The 20,240-nt window shown below is 55.5% G+C and overlaps 1 protein-coding gene across 1 annotated transcript in view; it reads right to left on the bottom strand.

Moving 5' to 3' along the window:
* Positions 1-20,240, bottom strand: part of LOC120941395 (SCO-spondin-like) — a 210,291-nt gene that overhangs the window by 150,234 nt on the left and 39,817 nt on the right. The window contains exons 22-27 of the mRNA XM_040354735.1: positions 17,099-17,301; positions 8,267-8,394; positions 8,082-8,191; positions 7,830-7,979; positions 5,508-5,601; positions 757-1,148 (exon numbers count right to left, since the gene is read on the bottom strand). Coding sequence (XP_040210669.1) covers positions 757-1,148; positions 5,508-5,601; positions 7,830-7,979; positions 8,082-8,191; positions 8,267-8,394; positions 17,099-17,301 — 1,077 coding nt within the window. The remainder of the gene's footprint in view (positions 1-756; positions 1,149-5,507; positions 5,602-7,829; positions 7,980-8,081; positions 8,192-8,266; positions 8,395-17,098; positions 17,302-20,240) is intronic.

Consider the following 20,240-nt stretch of genomic DNA (forward strand, 5'->3'; position numbering starts at 1 on the left):
TTCCACCTCTCTGATCTCAGTGACGTCAGATGAAGGGCGGAGTTCCACCTCTCTGATCTCAGTGTGGTCAGATAATGGGCGGAGTTCCACCTCTCTGATCTCAGTGACGTCAGATGATGGGCGGAGTTCCACCTCTCTGATCTCAGTGCGGTCAGATGATGGGCGGAGTTCCACCTCTCTGATCTCAGTGCGGTCAGATGAAGGGCGGAGTTCCACCTCTCTGATCTCAGTGCAGTCAGATGATGGGCGGAGTTCCACCTCTCTGATCTGATCTCAGTGCGGTCAGATGATGGGCGGAGTTCCACCTCTCTGATCTCAGTGCGGTCAGATGATGGGCGGAGTTCCAGCTCTCTGATCTCAGTGCGGTCAGATGAAGGGGCGGAGTTCCACCTCTCTGATCTGATCTCAGTGCGGTCAGATGATGGGCGGAGTTCCACCTCTCTGATCTCAGTGCGGTCAGATGATGGGCGGAGTTCCACCTTTCTGATCTCAGTGACGTCAGATGATGGGCGGAGTTCCACCTTTCTGATCTCAGTGCGGTCAGATGAAGGGTGGAGTTCCAGCTCTCTGATCTCAGTGACGTCAGACCACAGGCCGGTCCATGCTGCTCCGCCCACAAGAACTTTCTCATCCACATCAACCAATGAGATTCAGAAAACTTTATTAATCCCAAAGGGAAATGACGAAGACACAAAAATCACAACAACAATAAAATTGGAAAACAGACCCCAAAAAAAGAGGACCTGTCTGTGTCACCTGATTCGTCGGAGTCATCGGCGAATCCGCAGTCCAGGTCGCCGTCACAGACGTGAGAGAGCGGGATGCAGCGGCCGTTGGCGCAGCGGAACTCGGAGCTGCTGCAGGCCGGGGCGGGGCACCCCCATTCGTCCGAGTGATCGGCGCAGTCGGCTCTGCCGTCGCATCGGTGCCCCAGGGGGACGCACTGGCCGTTGGCGCAGCGGAACTCCTGCGGGGCGCAGGTCAGGGAGCAGATCTCATCGGAGCCGTCCCCGCAGTCATCCTCGTTGTCGCAGAGCCAGGCGCCCGGCACACAGCGGTCGCTCAGGTGACAGGCGAATTCATCGCTTCCGCAGCGGGAGGCGGAGCACGGCTCATCGGGACATCGCCAGACGCCGGAGACACAGGAGCTGCAAGAAGAGAATCCCATGAGAAATATCATCGGCCCCGAGAGGTGCTGGAGGCATTCCATTTCCTGATCCCGCCAGTAACACACTTCCTGTCCTACGTGACAACGCTGACTCGCTGTATCTATGGAGGAGCAGCGTTGTCACCCGGAACCCCGCCCCTCTCCTCACTAACACACTTCCTGTCCTAGGGTGACAACGCTGACTCGCTGTATCTATGGAGGAGCAGCGTTGTCACCCGGAACCCCGCCCCTCTCCTCACTAACACACTTCCTGTCCTAGGGTGACAACGCTGACTCGCTGTATCTATGGAGGAGCAGCGTTGTCACCCGGAACCCCGCCCCTCTCCTCACTAACACACTTCCTGTCCTAGGGTGACAACGCTGACTCGCTGTATCTATGGAGGAGCAGCGTTGTCACCCGGAACCCCGCCCCTCTCCTCACTAACACACTTCCTGTCCTAGGGTGACAACGCTGACTCGCTGTATCTATGGAGGAGCAGCGTTGTCACCCGGAACCCCGCCCCTCTCCTCACTAACACACTTCCCTCCCTACGGTGACAACGCTGACTCGCTGTATCTATGGGGGAGCAGCGTTGTCACCCGGAACCCCGCCCCTCTCCTCACTAACACACTTCCTGTCCTAGGGTGACAAGGCTGACTCGCTGTATCTATGGAGGAGCAGCGTTGTCACCCGGAAACCCCGCCCCTCTCCTCACTAACACACTTCCCGCCCTACGGTGACAACGCTGACTCGCTGTATCTATGGAGGAGCAGCGTTGTCACCCGGAACCCCGCCCCTCTCCTTACTAACACACTTCCTGTCCTACGGTGACAACGCTGACTCGCTGTATCTATGGAGGAGCAGCGTTGTCACCCGGAACCCCGCCCCTCTCCTCACTAACACACTTCCTGTCCTACGGTGACAACGCTGACTCGCTGTATCTATGGAGGAGCAGCGTTGTCACCCGGAAACCCCGCCCCTCTCCTCACTAACACACTTCCCGCCCTACGGTGACAACGCTGACTCGCTGTATCTATGGAGGAGCAGCGTTGTCACCCGGAACCCCGCCCCTCTCCTCACTAACACACTTCCTGTCCTACGGTGACAACGCTGACTCGCTGTATCTATGGAGGAGCAGCGTTGTCACCCGGAACCCCGCCCCTCTCCTCACTAACACACTTCCTGTCCTACGGTGACAACGCTGACTCGCTGTATCTATGGAGGAGCAGCGTTGTCACCTGGAACCCCACCCCTCTCCTCACTAACACACTTCCTGTCCTACGGTGACAACGCTGACTCGCTGTATCTATGGAGGAGCAGCGTTGTCACCCGGAACCCCGCCCCTCTCCTCACTAACACACTTCCTGTCCTAGTATGACAACGCTGACTCGCTGTATCTATGGAGGAGCAGTGTTGTCACCCGGAACCCCGCCCCTCTCCTCACTAACACACTTCCTGTCCTACGGTGACAACGCTGACTCGCTGTATCTATGGAGGAGCAGTGTTGTCACCCGGAACCCCGCCCCTCTCCTCACTAACACACTTCCTGTCCTACGGTGACAACGCTGACTCGCTGTATCTATGGAGGAGCAGCGTTGTCACCCGGAACCCCGCCCCTCTCCTCACTAACACACTTCCTGTCCTACGGTGACAACGCTGACTCGCTGTATCTATGGAGGAGCAGCGTTGTCACCCGGAACCCCACCCCTCTCCTCACTAACACACTTCCTGTCCTACGGTGACAACGCTGACTCGCTGTATCTATGGAGGAGCAGCGTTGTCACCCGGAACCCCGCCCCTCTCCTCACTAACACACTTCCTGTCCTAGTATGACAACGCTGACTCGCTGTATCTATGGAGGAGCAGTGTTGTCACCCGGAACCCCGCCCCTCTCCTCACTAACACACTTCCTGTCCTACGGTGACAACGCTGACTCGCTGTATCTATGGAGGAGCAGTGTTGTCACCCGGAACCCCGCCCCTCTCCTCACTAACACACTTCCCTCCCTACGGTGACAACGCTGACTCGCTGTATCTATTGAGGAGCAGCGTTGTCACCCGGAACCCCGCCCCTCTCCTCACTAACACACTTCCTGTCCTAGTATGACAACGCTGACTCGCTGTATCTATGGAGGAGCAGTGTTGTCACCCGGAACCCCGCCCCTCTCCTCACTAACACACTTCCCTCCCTACGGTGACAACGCTGACTCGCTGTATCTATTGAGGAGCAGCGTTGTCACCCGGAACCCCGCCCCTCTCCTCACTAACACACTTCCTGTCCTAGGGTGACAACGCTCTTTTACTCTATCTATAAAGGGGAAGGGTTGTCACCCGGAAACCCCGCCCCTCTCCTCATCTCCCACTAACACACTTCCTGTCCTAGGCTGACAAGGCTCACTCGCTGTATCTATGGAGGAGCAGCGTTGTCACCCGGAACCCCGCCCCTCTCCTCACTAACACACTTCCTGTCCTAGGGTGACAACGCTGACTCGCTGTATCTATAAAGGGGAAGGGTTGTCACCTGGAAACCCCGCCCCTCTCCTCACTAACACACTTCCTGTCCTAGGGTGACAAGGCTCACTCGCTGTATCTATAAAGGGGAAGGGTTGTCACCCGGAACCCCGCCCCTCTCCTCACTAACACACTTCCTGTCCTACGGTGACAACGCTGACTCGCTTTATCTATGGAGGAGCAGCGTTGTCACCCGGAACCCCGCCCCTCTCCTCACTAACACACTTCCTGCCCTACGGTGACAACGCTGACTCGCTGTATCTATGGAGGAGCAGCGTTGTCACCCGGAACCCCGCCCCTCTCCCCACTAACACACTTCCTGTCCTAGGGTGACAACGCTGACTCGCTGTATCTATGGAGGAGCAGCGTTGTCACCCGGAACCCCGCCCCTCTCCTCACTAACACACTTCCTGTCCTAGGGTGACAACGCTGACTCGCTGTATCTATGGAGGAGCAGCGTTGTCACCTGAAACCCCGCCCCTCTCCCACTAACACACTTCCTGCCCTACGGTGACAACGCTGACTCGATGTATCTATGGAGGAGCAGCGTTGTCACCCGGAACCCCGCCCCTCTCCTCACTAACACACTTCCTGTCCTACGGTGACAACGCTGACTCGCTGTATCTATGGGGGAGCAGCGTTGTCACCCGGAACCCCGCCCCTCTCCTCACTAACACACTTCCTGTCCTAGGGTGACAACGCTGACTCGCTGTATCTATGGAGGAGCAGCGTTGTCACCCGGAACCCCGCCCCTCTCCTCACTAACACACTTCCTGTCCTAGGGTGACAACGCTGACTCGCTGTATCTATGGAGGAGCAGTGTTGTCACCCGGAACCCCGCCCCTCTCCTCACTAACACACTTCCTGTCCTACGGTGACAACGCTGACTCGCTGTATCTATGGAGGAGCAGCGTTGTCACCCGGAACCCCGCCCCTCCCCTTACTAACACACTTCCTGTCTTACGGTGACAACGCTGACTCGCTGTATCTATGGAGGAGCAGCGTTGTCACCCGGAACCCCGCCCCTCTCCTCACTAACACACTTCCTGTCCTACGGTGACAACGCTGACTCGCTGTATCTATGGAGGAGCAGCGTTGTCACCCGGAACCCCGCCCCTCTCCTCACTAACACACTTCCTGTCCTATGGTGACAACGCTGACTCGCTGTATCTATGGAGGAGCAGCGTTGTCACCCGGAACCCCGCCCCTCTCCTCACTAACACACTTCCTGTCCTACGGTGACAACGCTGACTCGCTGTATCTATGGAGGAGCAGCGTTGTCACCCGGAACCCCCGCCCCTCTCCTCACTAACACACTTCCTGTCCTACGGTGACAACGCTGACTCGCTGTATCTATGGAGGAGCAGCGTTGTCACCCGGAACCCCGCCCCTCTCCTCACTAACACACTTCCTGTCCTACGGTGACAACGCTGACTCGCTGTATCTATAAAGGGGAAGGGTTGTCACCCGGAAACCCCGCCCCTCTCCTCATCTCCCACTAACACACTTCCTGTCCTACGGTGACAACGCTCACTCGCTGTATCTATGGAGGAGCAGCGTTGTCACCCGGAACCCCGCCCCTCTCCTCACTAACACACTTCCTGTCCTAGGGTGACAACGCTGACTCGCTGTATCTATGGAGGAGCAGCGTTGTCACCCGGAAACCCCGCCCCTCTCCTCATCTCCCACTAACACACTTCCTGTCCTAGGGTGACAACGCTCTTTTACTGTATCTCCTGCATTGGCTGTAGATATGACCCCCGCCTGGGATGGAAATGAATGGATGGCGACAGGAGCCGAGTGGGGACCCCGGGACAGGACAGGGTGAGGGGGACACATAGGGACCTACCAGTTGTGGCAGCCTTGCTGAACGGCAGCTCCGGCCGGGAATGGAAGATTGTCCCAGAAACACGGACACTCCGACGGTTCCACACACCTTCCCTCTGTGTGATGGAGAGAGAGGAGACACTGATCAATCCCTGTATATTGTATGTCCCTGGAGGACAACCCAAGAGGACCAACCTGAAGGACTATCTGTGCCCAGGAGGACCAACCTGAAGGACTATCTGTGCTCTGGGGGACCAACCTGAAGGACTATCTGCGCCCAGGAGGACCAACCTGAAGGACTATCTGTGCCCAGGAGGACCAACCTGAAGGACTATCTGCACCCAGGAGGACCAACCTGAAGGACTATCTGTGCCCAGGGGGACTATCTGCACCCAGGAGGACCAACCTGAAGGACTATCTGTGCCCAGGGGGACTATCTGCACCCAGGAGGACTATCTGCACCCAGGAGGACCAACCTGAAGGACTATCTGCACCCAGGGGGACTATCTGCACCCAAGAGGACTATCTGCACCCAGGAGGACCAACCAGGAGGACCAACCTGAAGGACTATCTGTGCCCAGGAGGACCAACCTGAAGGACTATCTGTGCCCAGGAGGACCAACCTGAAGGACTATCTGTGCCCAGGAGGACTATCTACACCCAGGGGGACCAACCTGAAGGACTATCTGTGCCCAGGAGGACTATCTACACCCAGGGGGACTATCTGCACCCAGGGGGACTATCTGCATCCAGGAGGAATTGCTGCACCCAGGAGGACTATCTGCACCCAAGAGGACCAACCTGAAGGACTATCTGTGCCCAAGAGGACTATCTGCATCCAGGAGGACTATTAGCACCCAGGAAGACTATCTGCACCCAGGAGGACTATCTGCACCCAGGAGGACTATCTACACCCAGGGGGACTATCTGCACCCAGGGGGACTATCTACACCCAGGAGGACTATCTGCACCCAGGGGGACTATCTACATCCAGGAGGAATATCTGCACCCAGGGGGACTATCTGCATCCAGGAGGACTATTAGCACCCAGGAAGACTATCTGCACCCAGGAGGACTTTCTGCACTCAGAAGGACTATCTGCACCCAGGGGGACTATCTACATCCAGGAGGAATATCTGCACCCAGGGGGACTATCTGCACCCAGGGGGACTATCTGCACCCAGGAGGACTATCTGCACCCAGGAGGACTATCTGCACCCAGGGGGACTATCTGCACCCAGGAGGACCAACCTGAAGGACTATCTGTGCCCAGGAGGACCAACCTGAAGGACTATCTGTGCCCAGGAGGACCAACCTGAAGGACTATCTGCACCCAGGGGGACTATCTGCACCCAGGAGGACTATCTGCACCCAGGGGGACTATCTGCACCCAGGGGGACTATCTGCACCCAGGAGGACCAACCTGAAGGACTATCTGTGCCCAGGAGGACCAACCTGAAGGACAATCTGCACCCAGGGGGACTATCTGCACCCAGGGGGACTATCTGCACCCAGGAGGACTATCTGCATCCAGGAGGACTATCTGCACCCAGGGGGACTATCTGCACCCAGGAGGACTATCTGCACCCAGGAGGACTATCTGCACCCAGGAGGACTATCTGCACCCAGGGGGACTATCTGCACCCAGGAGGACTATCTGCACCCAGGGGGACTATCTGGACCCAGGAGGACTATCTGCACCCAGGGGGACTATCTGGACCCAGGAGGACTATCTGGACCCAGGAGGACTATCTGCACCCAGGGGGACTATCTGCACCCAGGGGGACTATCTGCACCCAGGAGGACTACCTGCACCCAGGGGGACTATCTGCACCCAAGAGGACTATCTGCACCCAAGAGGACTATCTGCACCCAGGGGGACTATCTGGACCCAGGAGGACTATCTGGACCCAGGGGGACTATCTGGACCCAGGAGGACTATCTGCACCCAGGAGGACTATCTGCACCCAGGGGGACTATCTGCACCCAGGAGGACTATCTGCACCCAGGGGGACTATCTGTACCCAGGAGGACTATCTGGACCCAGGAGGACTATCTGCACCCAGGGGGACTATCTGGACCCAGGAGGACTATCTGGACCCAGGAGGACTATCTGCACCCAGGGGGACTATCTGCACCCAGGGGGACTATCTGCACCCAGGGGGACTATCTGCACCCAGAGGGACTATCTGCACCCAGGGGGACTATCTGCATCCAGGGGGACTGTCTGCATCCAGGGGGACTATCTGCACCCAGGGGGACTATCTGCGCGTTCACACACTGAGTTCGGTATCCGGCATTTCATGTAGGAAGGTGTCACTAATAATGGCCGCCGTTTGCTCACCATGCAGGACCTTCCCCTGCGGACAGAAGCAGCCCTCCACGCAGGACGCAGACGCACATCGCTCCTCCGGCTCCTGCGCCGCGTTCTTACAGGTGCGGGGACACGGCGGCCCACAGGCTTCATAGACCAGACCGTTATCACATTGCATTGCTGGAAGAGAGCGATGGTTAGACCTCCTATGTACATACATGCAGCAATCTCCTGCTATTGGGGGAACTACAAGTCTCAGCATGGCCTATCAGAGATACGTACGGCACAGATCCTGCGTCCTCCAGCGAATGTAGATCCCGCGCTGGTTACACTCCTCCACGTATGTGGCGATGGCCGTACAGAGACAATCGCAGTCCCCGCCGGAGTCACACCTGAGGGAGCAGAAGAGGTAAGTTGTCTGTGGCGTCAAATCTCCCCAATATAACCCGCCCTCTGAGGTCACTTACCCGCAGGCGTCGTACACACACCAGTCATAGAACTGCTGGCAGGGGACCTCCTGGTGACACGGCAAGAACACCGGCTGCATGAGGACGCCGCAACTCCTCCTCGCCCAGGTGACCCGGTGACTGTTCTCCTGAGAGAGGAACACACAAGACAACGGGAGGTCACTTCACTGATACCGCCGTCTACCCAACTATGAGGGGACAGCACGCCACATCCGTAGAGAATGGAAATACAAAAGGAAACAACATAATATCAACGCGTTTCTCTGCTAGGCTTCTTCAGGAGGCATTCGGGATTCGTTAGTTGCAACAAATGCATCCTGAAGAAGCCTAGCGGTGAAACGCGTTGATGCATCATATTATGTTGTTTCATTTATATGATTTTAAACATTTTTGTATGTCCTTTTACAATGTATGTGTTTATGTCCTAATAAAGAATAGATTTTTCCAAATCCTTATTGTTTACTGTGCCAACCTGGGGCTACCCCTAGGGTTCCCCCATCTTTTTCCACAGTCTACCCACCAATCACAGCCCTGTCCCACCATCTTCCACCAATCACAGCTCTGTCCCCCCATCTTCCACCAATCACAGCTCTGTCCCCCCATCTTCCACCAATCACAGCTCTGTCCCACCATCTTCCACCAATCACATCTCTGTCCCACCATCTTCCACCAATCACAGCTCTGTCCCACCATCTTCTACCAATCACAGCTCTGTCCCACCATCTTCCACCAATCACAGCTCTGTCCCACCATCTTCCACCAATCACAGCTCTGTCCCATCATCTTCCACCAATCACAGTTCTGTCCCACCATCTTCCACCAATAACAGCTCTGTCCCACCATCTTCTACCAATCACAGCTCTGTCCCATCATCTTCCACCAATCACAGCTCTGTCCCACCATCTTCCACCAATCACAGCTCTGTCCCACCATCTTCCACCAATCACAGCTCTGTCCCACCATCTTCCACCAATCACAGCTCTGTCCCACCATCTTCTACCAATCACAGCTCTGTCCCACCATCTTCCACCAATCACAGCTCTGTCCCACCATCTTCCACCAATCACAGCTCTGTCCCACCATCTTCTACCAATCACAGCTCTGTCCCACCATCTTCCACCAATCACAGCTCTGTCCCACCATCTTCCACCAATCACAGCTCTGTCCCACCATCTTCCACCAATCACAGCTCTGTCCCACCATCTTCCACCAATCACAGCTCTGTCCCACCATCTTCCACCAATCACAGATCTGTCCCACCATCTTCCACCAATCACAGCTCTGTCCCACCATCTTCCACCAATCACAGCTCTGTCCCACCATCTTCCACCAATCACAGCTCTGTCCCACCATCTTCCACCAATCACAGCTCTGTCCCACCATCTTCCACCAATCACAGCTCTGTCCCACCATCTTCCACCAATCACAGATCTGTCCCACCATCTTCCACCAATCACAGCTCTGTCCCACCATCTTCCACCAATCACAGCTCTGTCCCACCATCTTCCACCAATCACAGCTCTGTCCCACCATCTTCCACCAATCACAGCTCTGTCCCACCATCTTCCACCAATCACAGTTCTGTCCCACCATCTTCCACCAATCACAGCTCTGTCCCACCATCTTCCACCAATCACAGCTCTGTCCCACCATCTTCCACCAATCACAGCTCTGTCCCACCATCTTCCACCAATCACAGCTCTGTCCCACCATCTTCCACCAATCACAGCTCTGTCCCACCATCTTCCACCAATCACAGCTCTGTCCCACCATCTTCCACCAATCACAGCTCTGTCCCACCATCTTCTACCAATCACAGCTCTGTCCCACCATCTTCCACCAATCACAGCTCTGTCCCACCATCTTCCACCAATCACAGCTCTGTCCCACCATCTTCCACCAATCACAGCTCTGTCCCACCATCTTCCACCAATCACAGCTCTGTCCCATCATCTTCCACCAATCACAGCTCTGTCCCACCATCTTCCACCAATCACAGCTCTGTCCCACCATCTTCCACCAATCACAGATCTGTCCCACCATCTTCCACCAATCACAGCTCTGTCCCCCCATCTTCCACCAATCACAGCTCTGTCCCACCATCTTCCACCAATCACAGCTCTGTCCCCCCATCTTCCACCAATCACAGCTCTGTCCCACCATCTTCCACCAATCACAGCTCTGTCCCACCATCTTTCACCAATCACAGCTCTGTCCCACCATCTTCCCCCAATCACAGCTCTGTCCCACCATCTTCCACCAATCACAGATCTGTCCCACCATCTTCCACCAATCACAGCTCTGTCCCACCATCTTCCACCAATCACAGCTCTGTCCCACCATCTTCCACCAATCACAGCTCTGTCCCACCATCTTCCACCAATCACAGCTCTGTCCCACCATCTTCCACCAATCACAGCTCTGTCCCACCATCTTCCACCAATCACAGCTCTGTCCCACCATCTTCCACCAATGATATCTGTGCCCCACCATCTTCCACCAATCACAGCTCTGTCCCACCATCTTCCACCAATCACAGCTCTGTCCCACCATCTTCCACCAATCACAGCTCTGTCCCACCATCTTCCACCAATCACAGCTCTGTCCCACCATCTTCCACCAATCACAGCTCTGTCCCACCATCTTCCACCAATCACAGCTCTGTCCCACCATCTTCCACCAATCACAGCTCTGTCCCACCATCTTCCACCAATCACAGCTCTGTCCCACCATCTTCCACCAATCACAGCTCTGTCCCACCATCTTCCACCAATCACAGCTCTGTCCCACCATCTTCCACCAATCACAGCTCTGTCCCACCATCTTCCACCAATGATATCTGTGCCCCACCATCTTCCACCAATCACAGCTCTGTCCCACCATCTTCCACCAATCACAGCTCTGTCCCACCATCTTCCACCAATCACAGCTCTGTCCCACCATCTTCCACCAATCACAGATCTGTCCCACCATCTTCCACCAATCACAGCTCTGTCCCACCATCTTCCACCAATCACAGCTCTGTCCCACCATCTTCCACCAATCACAGCTCTGTCCCACCATCTTCCACCAATCACAGCTCTGTCCCACCATCTTCCACCAATCACAGCTCTGTGCCACCATCTTCCACCAATCACAGCTCTGTCCCACCATCTTCCACCAATCACAGCTCTGTCCCACCATCTTCCACCAATCACAGCTCTGTCCCACCATCTTCCACCAATCACAGCTCTGTCCCACCATCTTCCACCAATGATATCTGTGCCCCACCATCTTCCACCAATCACAGCTCTGTCCCACCATCTTCCACCAATCACACATCTGTCCCACCATCTTCCACCAATCACAGCTCTGTCCCCCCATCTTCCACCAATCACAGCTCTGTCCCACCATCTTCCACCAATCACAGCTCTGTCCCACCATCTTCCACCAATCACAGCTCTGTCCCACCATCTTCCACCAATCACAGCTCTGTCCCACCATCTTCCACCAATCACAGCTCTGTCCCACCATCTTCTACCAATCACAGCTCTGTCCCACCATCTTCCACCAATCACAGCTCTGTCCCACCATCTTCCACCAATCACAGCTCTGTCCCACCATCTTCTACCAATCACAGCTCTGTCCCACCATCTTCCACCAATCACAGCTCTGTCCCACCATCTTCCACCAATCACAGCTCTGTCCCACCATCTTCCACCAATCACAGCTCTGTCCCACCATCTTCCACCAATCACAGCTCTGTCCCACCATCTTCCACCAATCACAGATCTGTCCCACCATCTTCCACCAATCACAGCTCTGTCCCACCATCTTCCACCAATCACAGCTCTGTCCCACCATCTTCCACCAATCACAGTTCTGTCCCACCATCTTCCACCAATCACAGCTCTGTCCCACCATCTTCCACCAATCACAGCTCTGTCCCACCATCTTCCACCAATCACAGCTCTGTCCCACCATCTTCCACCAATCACAGCTCTGTCCCACCATCTTCCACCAATCACAGCTCTGTCCCACCATCTTCCACCAATCACAGCTCTGTCCCACCATCTTCCACCAATCACAGCTCTGTCCCACCATCTTCTACCAATCACAGCTCTGTCCCACCATCTTCCACCAATCACAGCTCTGTCCCACCATCTTCCACCAATCACAGCTCTGTCCCACCATCTTCCACCAATGATATCTGTGCCCCACCATCTTCCACCAATCACAGCTCTGTCCCACCATCTTCCACCAATCACAGCTCTGTCCCACCATCTTCCACCAATCACAGCCCTGTCCCACCATCTTCCACCAATCACAGCTCTGTCCCACCATCTTCCACCAATCACAGCTCTGTCCCACCATCTTCCACCAATCACAGCTCTGTCCCACCATCTTCCACCAATCACAGCTCTGTCCCACCATCTTCCACCAATCACAGCTCTGTCCCACCATCTTCCACCAATCACAGCTCTGTCCCACCATCTTCCACCAATCACAGCTCTGTCCCACCATCTTCCACCAATCACAGCTCTGTCCCACCATCTTCCACCAATCACAGCTCTGTCCCCCCATCTTCCACCAATCACAGCTCTGTCCCACCATCTTCCACCAATCACAGCTCTGTCCCACCATCTTTCACCAATCACAGCTCTGTCCCACCATCTTCCACCAATCACAGATCTGTCCCACCATCTTCCACCAATCACAGATCTGTCCCACCATCTTCCACCAATCACAGCTCTGTCCCACCATCTTCCACCAATCACAGATCTGTCCCACCATCTTCCACCAATCACAGCTCTGTCCCACACCAATCACAGCTCTGTCCCACCATCTTCCACCAATCACAGCTCTGTCCCACCATCTTCCACCAATGATATCTGTGCCCCACCATCTTCCACCAATCACAGCTCTGTCCCACCATCTTCCACCAATCACAGATCTGTCCCACCATCTTCCACCAATCACAGCTCTGTCCCACCATCTTCCACCAATCACAGCTCTGTCCCACCATCTTCCACCAATCACAGCTCTGTCCCACCATCTTCCACCAATCACAGCTCTGTCCCACCATCTTCCACCAATCACAGCTCTGTCCCACCATCTTCCACCAATCACAGCTCTGTCCCACCATCTTCCACCAATCACAGCTCTGTCCCACCATCTTCCACCAATCACAGCTCTGTCCCACCATCTTCCACCAATCACAGCTCTGTCCCACCATCTTCCACCAATCACAGCTCTGTCCCACCATCTTCCACCAATCACAGCTCTGTCCCACCATCTTCCACCAATCACAGCTCTGTCCCACCATCTTCCACCAATCACAGCTCTGTCCCACCATCTTCCACCAATCACAGCTCTGTCCCACCATCTTCTACCAATCACAGCTCTGTCCCACCATCTTCCACCAATCACAGCTCTGTCCCACCATCTTCCACCAATCACAGCTCTGTCCCACCATCTTCCACCAATCACAGCTCTGTCCCACCATCTTCCACCAATCACAGCTCTGTCCCACCATCTTCCACCAATCACAGCTCTGACCCACCATCCTCCACCAATCACAGCTCTGTCCCACCATCTTCCACCAATCACAGCTCTGTCCCACCATCTTCCACCAATCACAGCTCTGTCCCACCATCTTCCACCAATCACAGCTCTGACCCACCATCTTCCACCAATCACAGCTCTGTCCCCCCATCTTCCACCAATCACAGTTCTGTCCCACCATCTTCCACCAATCACAGCTCTGTCCCACCATCTTCTACCAATCACAGCCCTGTCCCACCATCTTCCACCAATCACAGCTCTGTCCCACCATCTTCCACCAATCACAGCTCTGTCCCACCATCTTCCACCAATCACAGCTCTGTCCCATCATCTTCCACCAATCACAGCCCTGTCCCACCATCTTCCACCAATCACAGCTCTGTCCCACCATCTTCCACCAATCACAGCTCTGTCCCACCATCTTCCACCAATCACAGATCTGTCCCACCATCTTCCACCAATCACAGTTCTGTCCCACCATCTTCCACCAATCACAGCTCTGTCCCCCCATCTTCCACCAATCACAGCTCTGTCCCACCATCTTCCACCAATCACAGCTCTGTCCCTCCATCTTCCACCAATCACAGCCCTGTCCCACCATCTTCCACCAATCACAGCTCTGTCCCATCATCTTCCACCAATCATATCTGTGTCCCACCATCTTCCACCAATCACAGCTCTGTCCCTCCATCTTCCACCAATCACAGCCCTGTCCCACCATCTTCCACCAATCACAGCTCTGTCCCACCATCTTCCACCAATCACAGCTCTGTCCCACCATCTTCCACCAATCACAGTTCTGTCCCACCATCTTCCACCAATCACAGCTCTGTCCCACCATCTTCCACCAATCACAGCTCTGTCCCATCATCTTCCACCAATCACAGCTCTGTCCCACCATTTTCCACCAATCACAGTTCTGTCCCACCATCTTCCACCAATCACAGCTCTGTCCCACCATCTTCCACCAATCACAGCTCTGTCCCACCATCTTCCACCAATCACAGCTCTGTCCCACCATCTTCCACCAATCACAGCTCTCTCCCACCATCTTCCACCAATCACAGCTCTGTCCCACCATCTTCCACCAATCACAGCTCTGTCCCACCATCTTCCACCAATCACAGCTCTGTCCCACCATCTTCCACCAATCACAGCTCTGTCCCACCATCTTCCACCAATCACAGCTCTGTCCCATCATCTTCCACCAATCACAGCTCTGTCCCCCCATCTTCCACCAATCACAGCTCTGTCCCATTATCTTCCACCAATCACAGCTCTGTCCCACCATCTTCCACCAATCACAGCTCTGTCCCACCATCTTCCACCAATCACAGTTCTGTCCCATCATCTTCCACCAATCACAGCTCTGTCCCACCATCTTCCACCAATCACAGCTCTTTCCCACCATCTTCCACCAATCACAGCTCTGTCCCACCATCTTCCACCAATCACAGCTCTGTCCCACCATCTTCTACCAATCACAGCTCTGTCCCATCATCTTCCACCAATCACAGCTCTGTCCCACCATCTTCCACCAATCACAGCTCTGTCCCACCATCTTCCACCAATCACAGCTCTGTCCCATCATCCTCCCCCAATCACAGCTCTGTCCCACCATCTTCCACCAATCACAGCCCTGTCCCACCATCTTCCACCAATCACAGCTCTGTCCCACCATCTTCCACCAATCACAGCTCTGTCCCACCATCCTCCACCAATCACAGCTCTGTCCCACCATCTTCCACCAATCACAGCTCTGTCCCACCATCTTCCACCAATCACAGCTCTGTCCCACCATCTTCCACCAATCACAGCTCTGTCCCACCATTTTCCACCAATCACAGCCCTGTCCCACCATCTTCCACCAATCACAGCTCTGTCCCACCATCTTCCACCAATCACAGCTCTGTCCCACCATCTTCCACCAATCACAGCTCTGTCCCACCATCTTCCACCAATCACAGCTCTGTCCCACCATCTTCCACCAATCACAGCTCTGTCCCACCATCTTCCACCAATCACAGCTCTGTCCCACCATCTTCCACCAATCACAGCTCTGTCCCCCCATCTTCCACCAATCACAGCTCTGTCCCACCATCTTCCACCAATCACAGCTCTGTCCCACCATCTTCCACCAATCACAGCTCTGTCCCATCATCTTCCACCAATCACAGCTCTGTCCCACCATCTTCCACCAATCACAGTTCTGTCCCACCATCTTCCACCAATCACAGCTCTGTCCCACCATCTTCCACCAATCACAGCTCTGTCCCATCATCTTCCACCAATCACAGTTCTGTCCCACCATCTTCCACCAATCACAGTTCTGTCCCACCATCTTCCACCAATCACAGCTCTGTCCCACCATCTTCCACCAATCACAGTTCTGTCCCACCATCTTCCACCAATCACAGCTCTGTCCCATCATCTTCCACCAATCACAGCTCTGTCCCACCATCTTCTACCAATCACAGCTCTGTCCCACCATCTTCCACCAATCACAGCTCTGTCCCACCATCTTCCACTAATCACAGCTCTGTCCCACCATCTTCCACCAATCACAGCTCTGTCCCACCATCTTCCACCAATCACAGCTCTGTCCCACCATCTTCCACCAATCACAGCTCTGTCCCACCATCTTCCACTAATCACAGCTCTGTCCCACCATCTTCCACCAATCACAGCTCTGTCCCACCATCTTCCACCAATCACAGCTCTGTCCCACCATCTTCCACCAATCACAGCTCTGTCCCACCATCTTCCACCAATCACAGCTCTGTCCCTCCATCTTCCACCAATCACAGCTCTGTCCCACCATCTTCCACCAATCACAGCTCTGTCCCACCATCTTCTACCAATCACAGCTCTGTCCCACCATCTTCCACTAATCACAGCTCTGTCCCACCATCTTCCACCAATCACAGCTCTGTCCCACCATCTTCCACCAATCACAGCTCTGTCCCACCATCTTCCACCAATCACAGCTCTGTCCCACCATCTTCCACCAATCACAGCTCTGTCCCACCATCTTCCACCAATCACAGCTCTGTCCCACCATCTTCCACCAATCACAGCTCTGTCCCACCATCTTCCACCAATCACAGCTCTGTCCCTCCATCTTCCACCAATCACAGCTCTGTCCCATCATCTTCCACCAATCATATCTGTGTCCCACCATCCTCCCCCAATCAGATTTTGGCACCGCCTTTCTCCAGCAATCCCCCCCCCCCCTTGTACATAAGGAGTGCGCGGTGTGACCGGACGTCCGCCGCGTTTCCTCCGTACCGTACACGGGTGCTCAAAGTCATCGCCATGAACCTCCGGACACAACAGGCTCATCCTCCAGCTGTTCCCAAACAGATCGGCCGTGGGCTCCACCATCCCCTGCCGGCTGGTGAAATCGTTCTCCGTGTCCCCATCAAAGTTCCCGCACAGTCCGCTGACCCTCCCCCGGAACGAGGGGTCCAGTTTGACGTAGACGCGGGTCCCTGGAGGGAAGGAAGCGTGTTATCAGGATAGGTGAGGTGCAGGAATCCGGTACAGGTGACCCGGCTCACGTGTGGAGAAGGTTCCGGACACAAGGGATGCCGTGATCTCCCAGACCGACACACGTGTGACAATCCAGACCGACACACGCGTGACAATCCAGACCGACACGTGTGACAATCCAGACCGGCACACGCGTGACAATCCAGACCGACACACGCGTGACAATCCAGACCGACACACGCGTGACAATCCGGACCGACACACGCGTGACAATCCAGACCGACACACGCGTGACAATCCGGACCGACACGCGTGTGACAATCCGGACCGACACGCGTGTGACAATCCAGACCGACACGCGTGTGATAATCCAGACCGACACACGCGTGACAACCCAGACCGACACACGCGTGACAATCCAGACCGACACACGCGTGACAATCCAGACCGGCACACGTGTGACAATCCAGACCGACACACGCGTGACAATCCAGACCGACACGTGTGACAATCCAGACCGGCACACGCGTGACAATCCAGACCGACACGCGTGACAATCCGGACCGACACGCGTGTGATAATTCAGACCGACACACGCGTGACAACCCAGACCGACACACGCGTGACAATCCAGACCGGCACACGAGTGACAATCCAGACCGGCACACGTGTGACAATCCAGACCGACACACGCGTGACAATCCAGACCGACACACGCGTGACAATCCAGACCGACACATGAGTGACAATCCAGACCGACACACGTGTGACAATCCAGACCGGCACACGAGTGACAATCCGGACCGACACACGCGTGACAATCCAGACCGACACACGCGTGACAATCCAGACCGACACACGCGTGTGACAATCCGGACCGACACGCGTGTCACAATCCAGACCGACACGCGTGTGACAATCCAGACCGACACACGCGTGACAACCCAGACCGACACACGCGTGACAATCCAGACCGACACACGCGTGTGACAATCCAGACCGGCACATGAGTGACAATCCAGACCGACACACGTGTGACAATCCAGACCGACACACGTGTGACAATCCAGACCGACACACGCGTGTGACAATCCAGACCGGCACAAGAGTGACAATCCAGACCGACACACGTGTGACAATCCAGACCGACACACGTGTGACAATCCAGACCGACACACGCGTGACAATCCAGACCGACACACATGTGGAGAAGGTTCCGGACACAAGGGATGCCGTGAACCCCCAGACCGGCACACGTGTGACAATCCAGACCGGCACACGTGTCACAATCCAGGCCGGCACACGCGTGACAATTCAGACCGACACATGTGTGACAATCCAGACCGGCACACGTGTCACAATCCAGGCAGGCACACGCGTGACAATCCAGACCGGCACACGTGTGACAATCCAGACCGGCACACGCGTGACAATCCAGACCGACACACGCGTGACAATCCAGACCGACACACGCGTGACAATCCGGACCGACACACGCGTGACAATCCAGACCGACACGCGTGTGACAATCCAGACCGACACGCGTGTGACAATCCAGACCGACACGCGTGTGACAATCCAGACCGACACACGCGTGACAACCCAGACCGACACACGCGTGACAATCCAGACCGGCACACGTGTGACAATCCAGACCGACACACGCGTGACAATCCAGACCGACACGTGTGACAATCCAGACCGACACACGCGTGACAATCCAGACCGACACACGCGTGACAATCCAGACCGACACACGCGTGACAATCCGGACCGACACGCGTGACAATCCAGACCGACACACGCGTGACAATCCGGACCGACACGCGTGTGACAATCCAGACCGACACGCGTGTGACAATCCAGACCGACACGCGTGTGACAATCCAGACCGACACACGCGTGACAACCCAGACCGGCACACGCGTGACAATCCAGACCGGCACACGAGTGACAATCCAGACCGGCACACGTGTGACAATCCAGACCGACACACGCGTGACAATCCAGACCGACACACGCGTGACAATCCAGACCGACACACGCGTGTGACAATCCAGACCGGCACATGAGTGACAATCCAGACCGACACACGTGTGACAATCCAGACCGGCACACGCGTGACAATCCAGACCGACACACGCGTGTGACAATCCAGACCGGCACATGAGTGACAATCCAGACCGACACACGCGTGACAACCCAGACCGACACACGCGTGACAATCCAGACCGACACACGCGTGACAATCCAGACCGGCACACGTGTCACAATCCAGACCGGCACACGCGTGACAATCCAGACCGACACACGCGTGACAATCCAGACCGGCACACGCGTCACAATCCGGACCGACACACGCGTGACAATCCGGACCGACACACGCGTGACAATCCGGACCGACACACGTGTGACAATCCAGACCGACACACACGTGACAATCCAGACCGACACGTGAGACAATCCAGACCGACACACGCGTGACAATCCAGACCGGCACACGTGTCACAATCCAGACCGGCACACGCGTGACAATTCAGACCGACACACGTGTGACAATCCAGACTGGCACACGTGTCACAATCCAGACCGGCACACGTGTGACAATCCAGACCGGCACATGAGTGACAATCCAGACCGACACACGTGTGACAATCCAGGCAGGCACACGCGTGACAATCCAGACCGGCACACGCGTGACAATCCAGACCGGCACATGAGTGACAATCCAGACCGGCACATGAGTGACAATCCAGACCGGCACACGTGTGACAATCCAGACCGACACACGCGTGACAATCCAGACCGACACACGCGTCACAATCCGGACCGACACACGCGTGACAATCCGGACCGATACACGCGTGACAATCCGGACCGACACACGTGTGACAATCCGGACCGACACGTGTGACAATCCAGACCGACACACGCGTGA

Source organism: Rana temporaria, chromosome 5, assembly GCF_905171775.1.
Source record: "Rana temporaria chromosome 5, aRanTem1.1, whole genome shotgun sequence".
Taxonomy (NCBI): domain Eukaryota; kingdom Metazoa; phylum Chordata; class Amphibia; order Anura; family Ranidae; genus Rana; species Rana temporaria.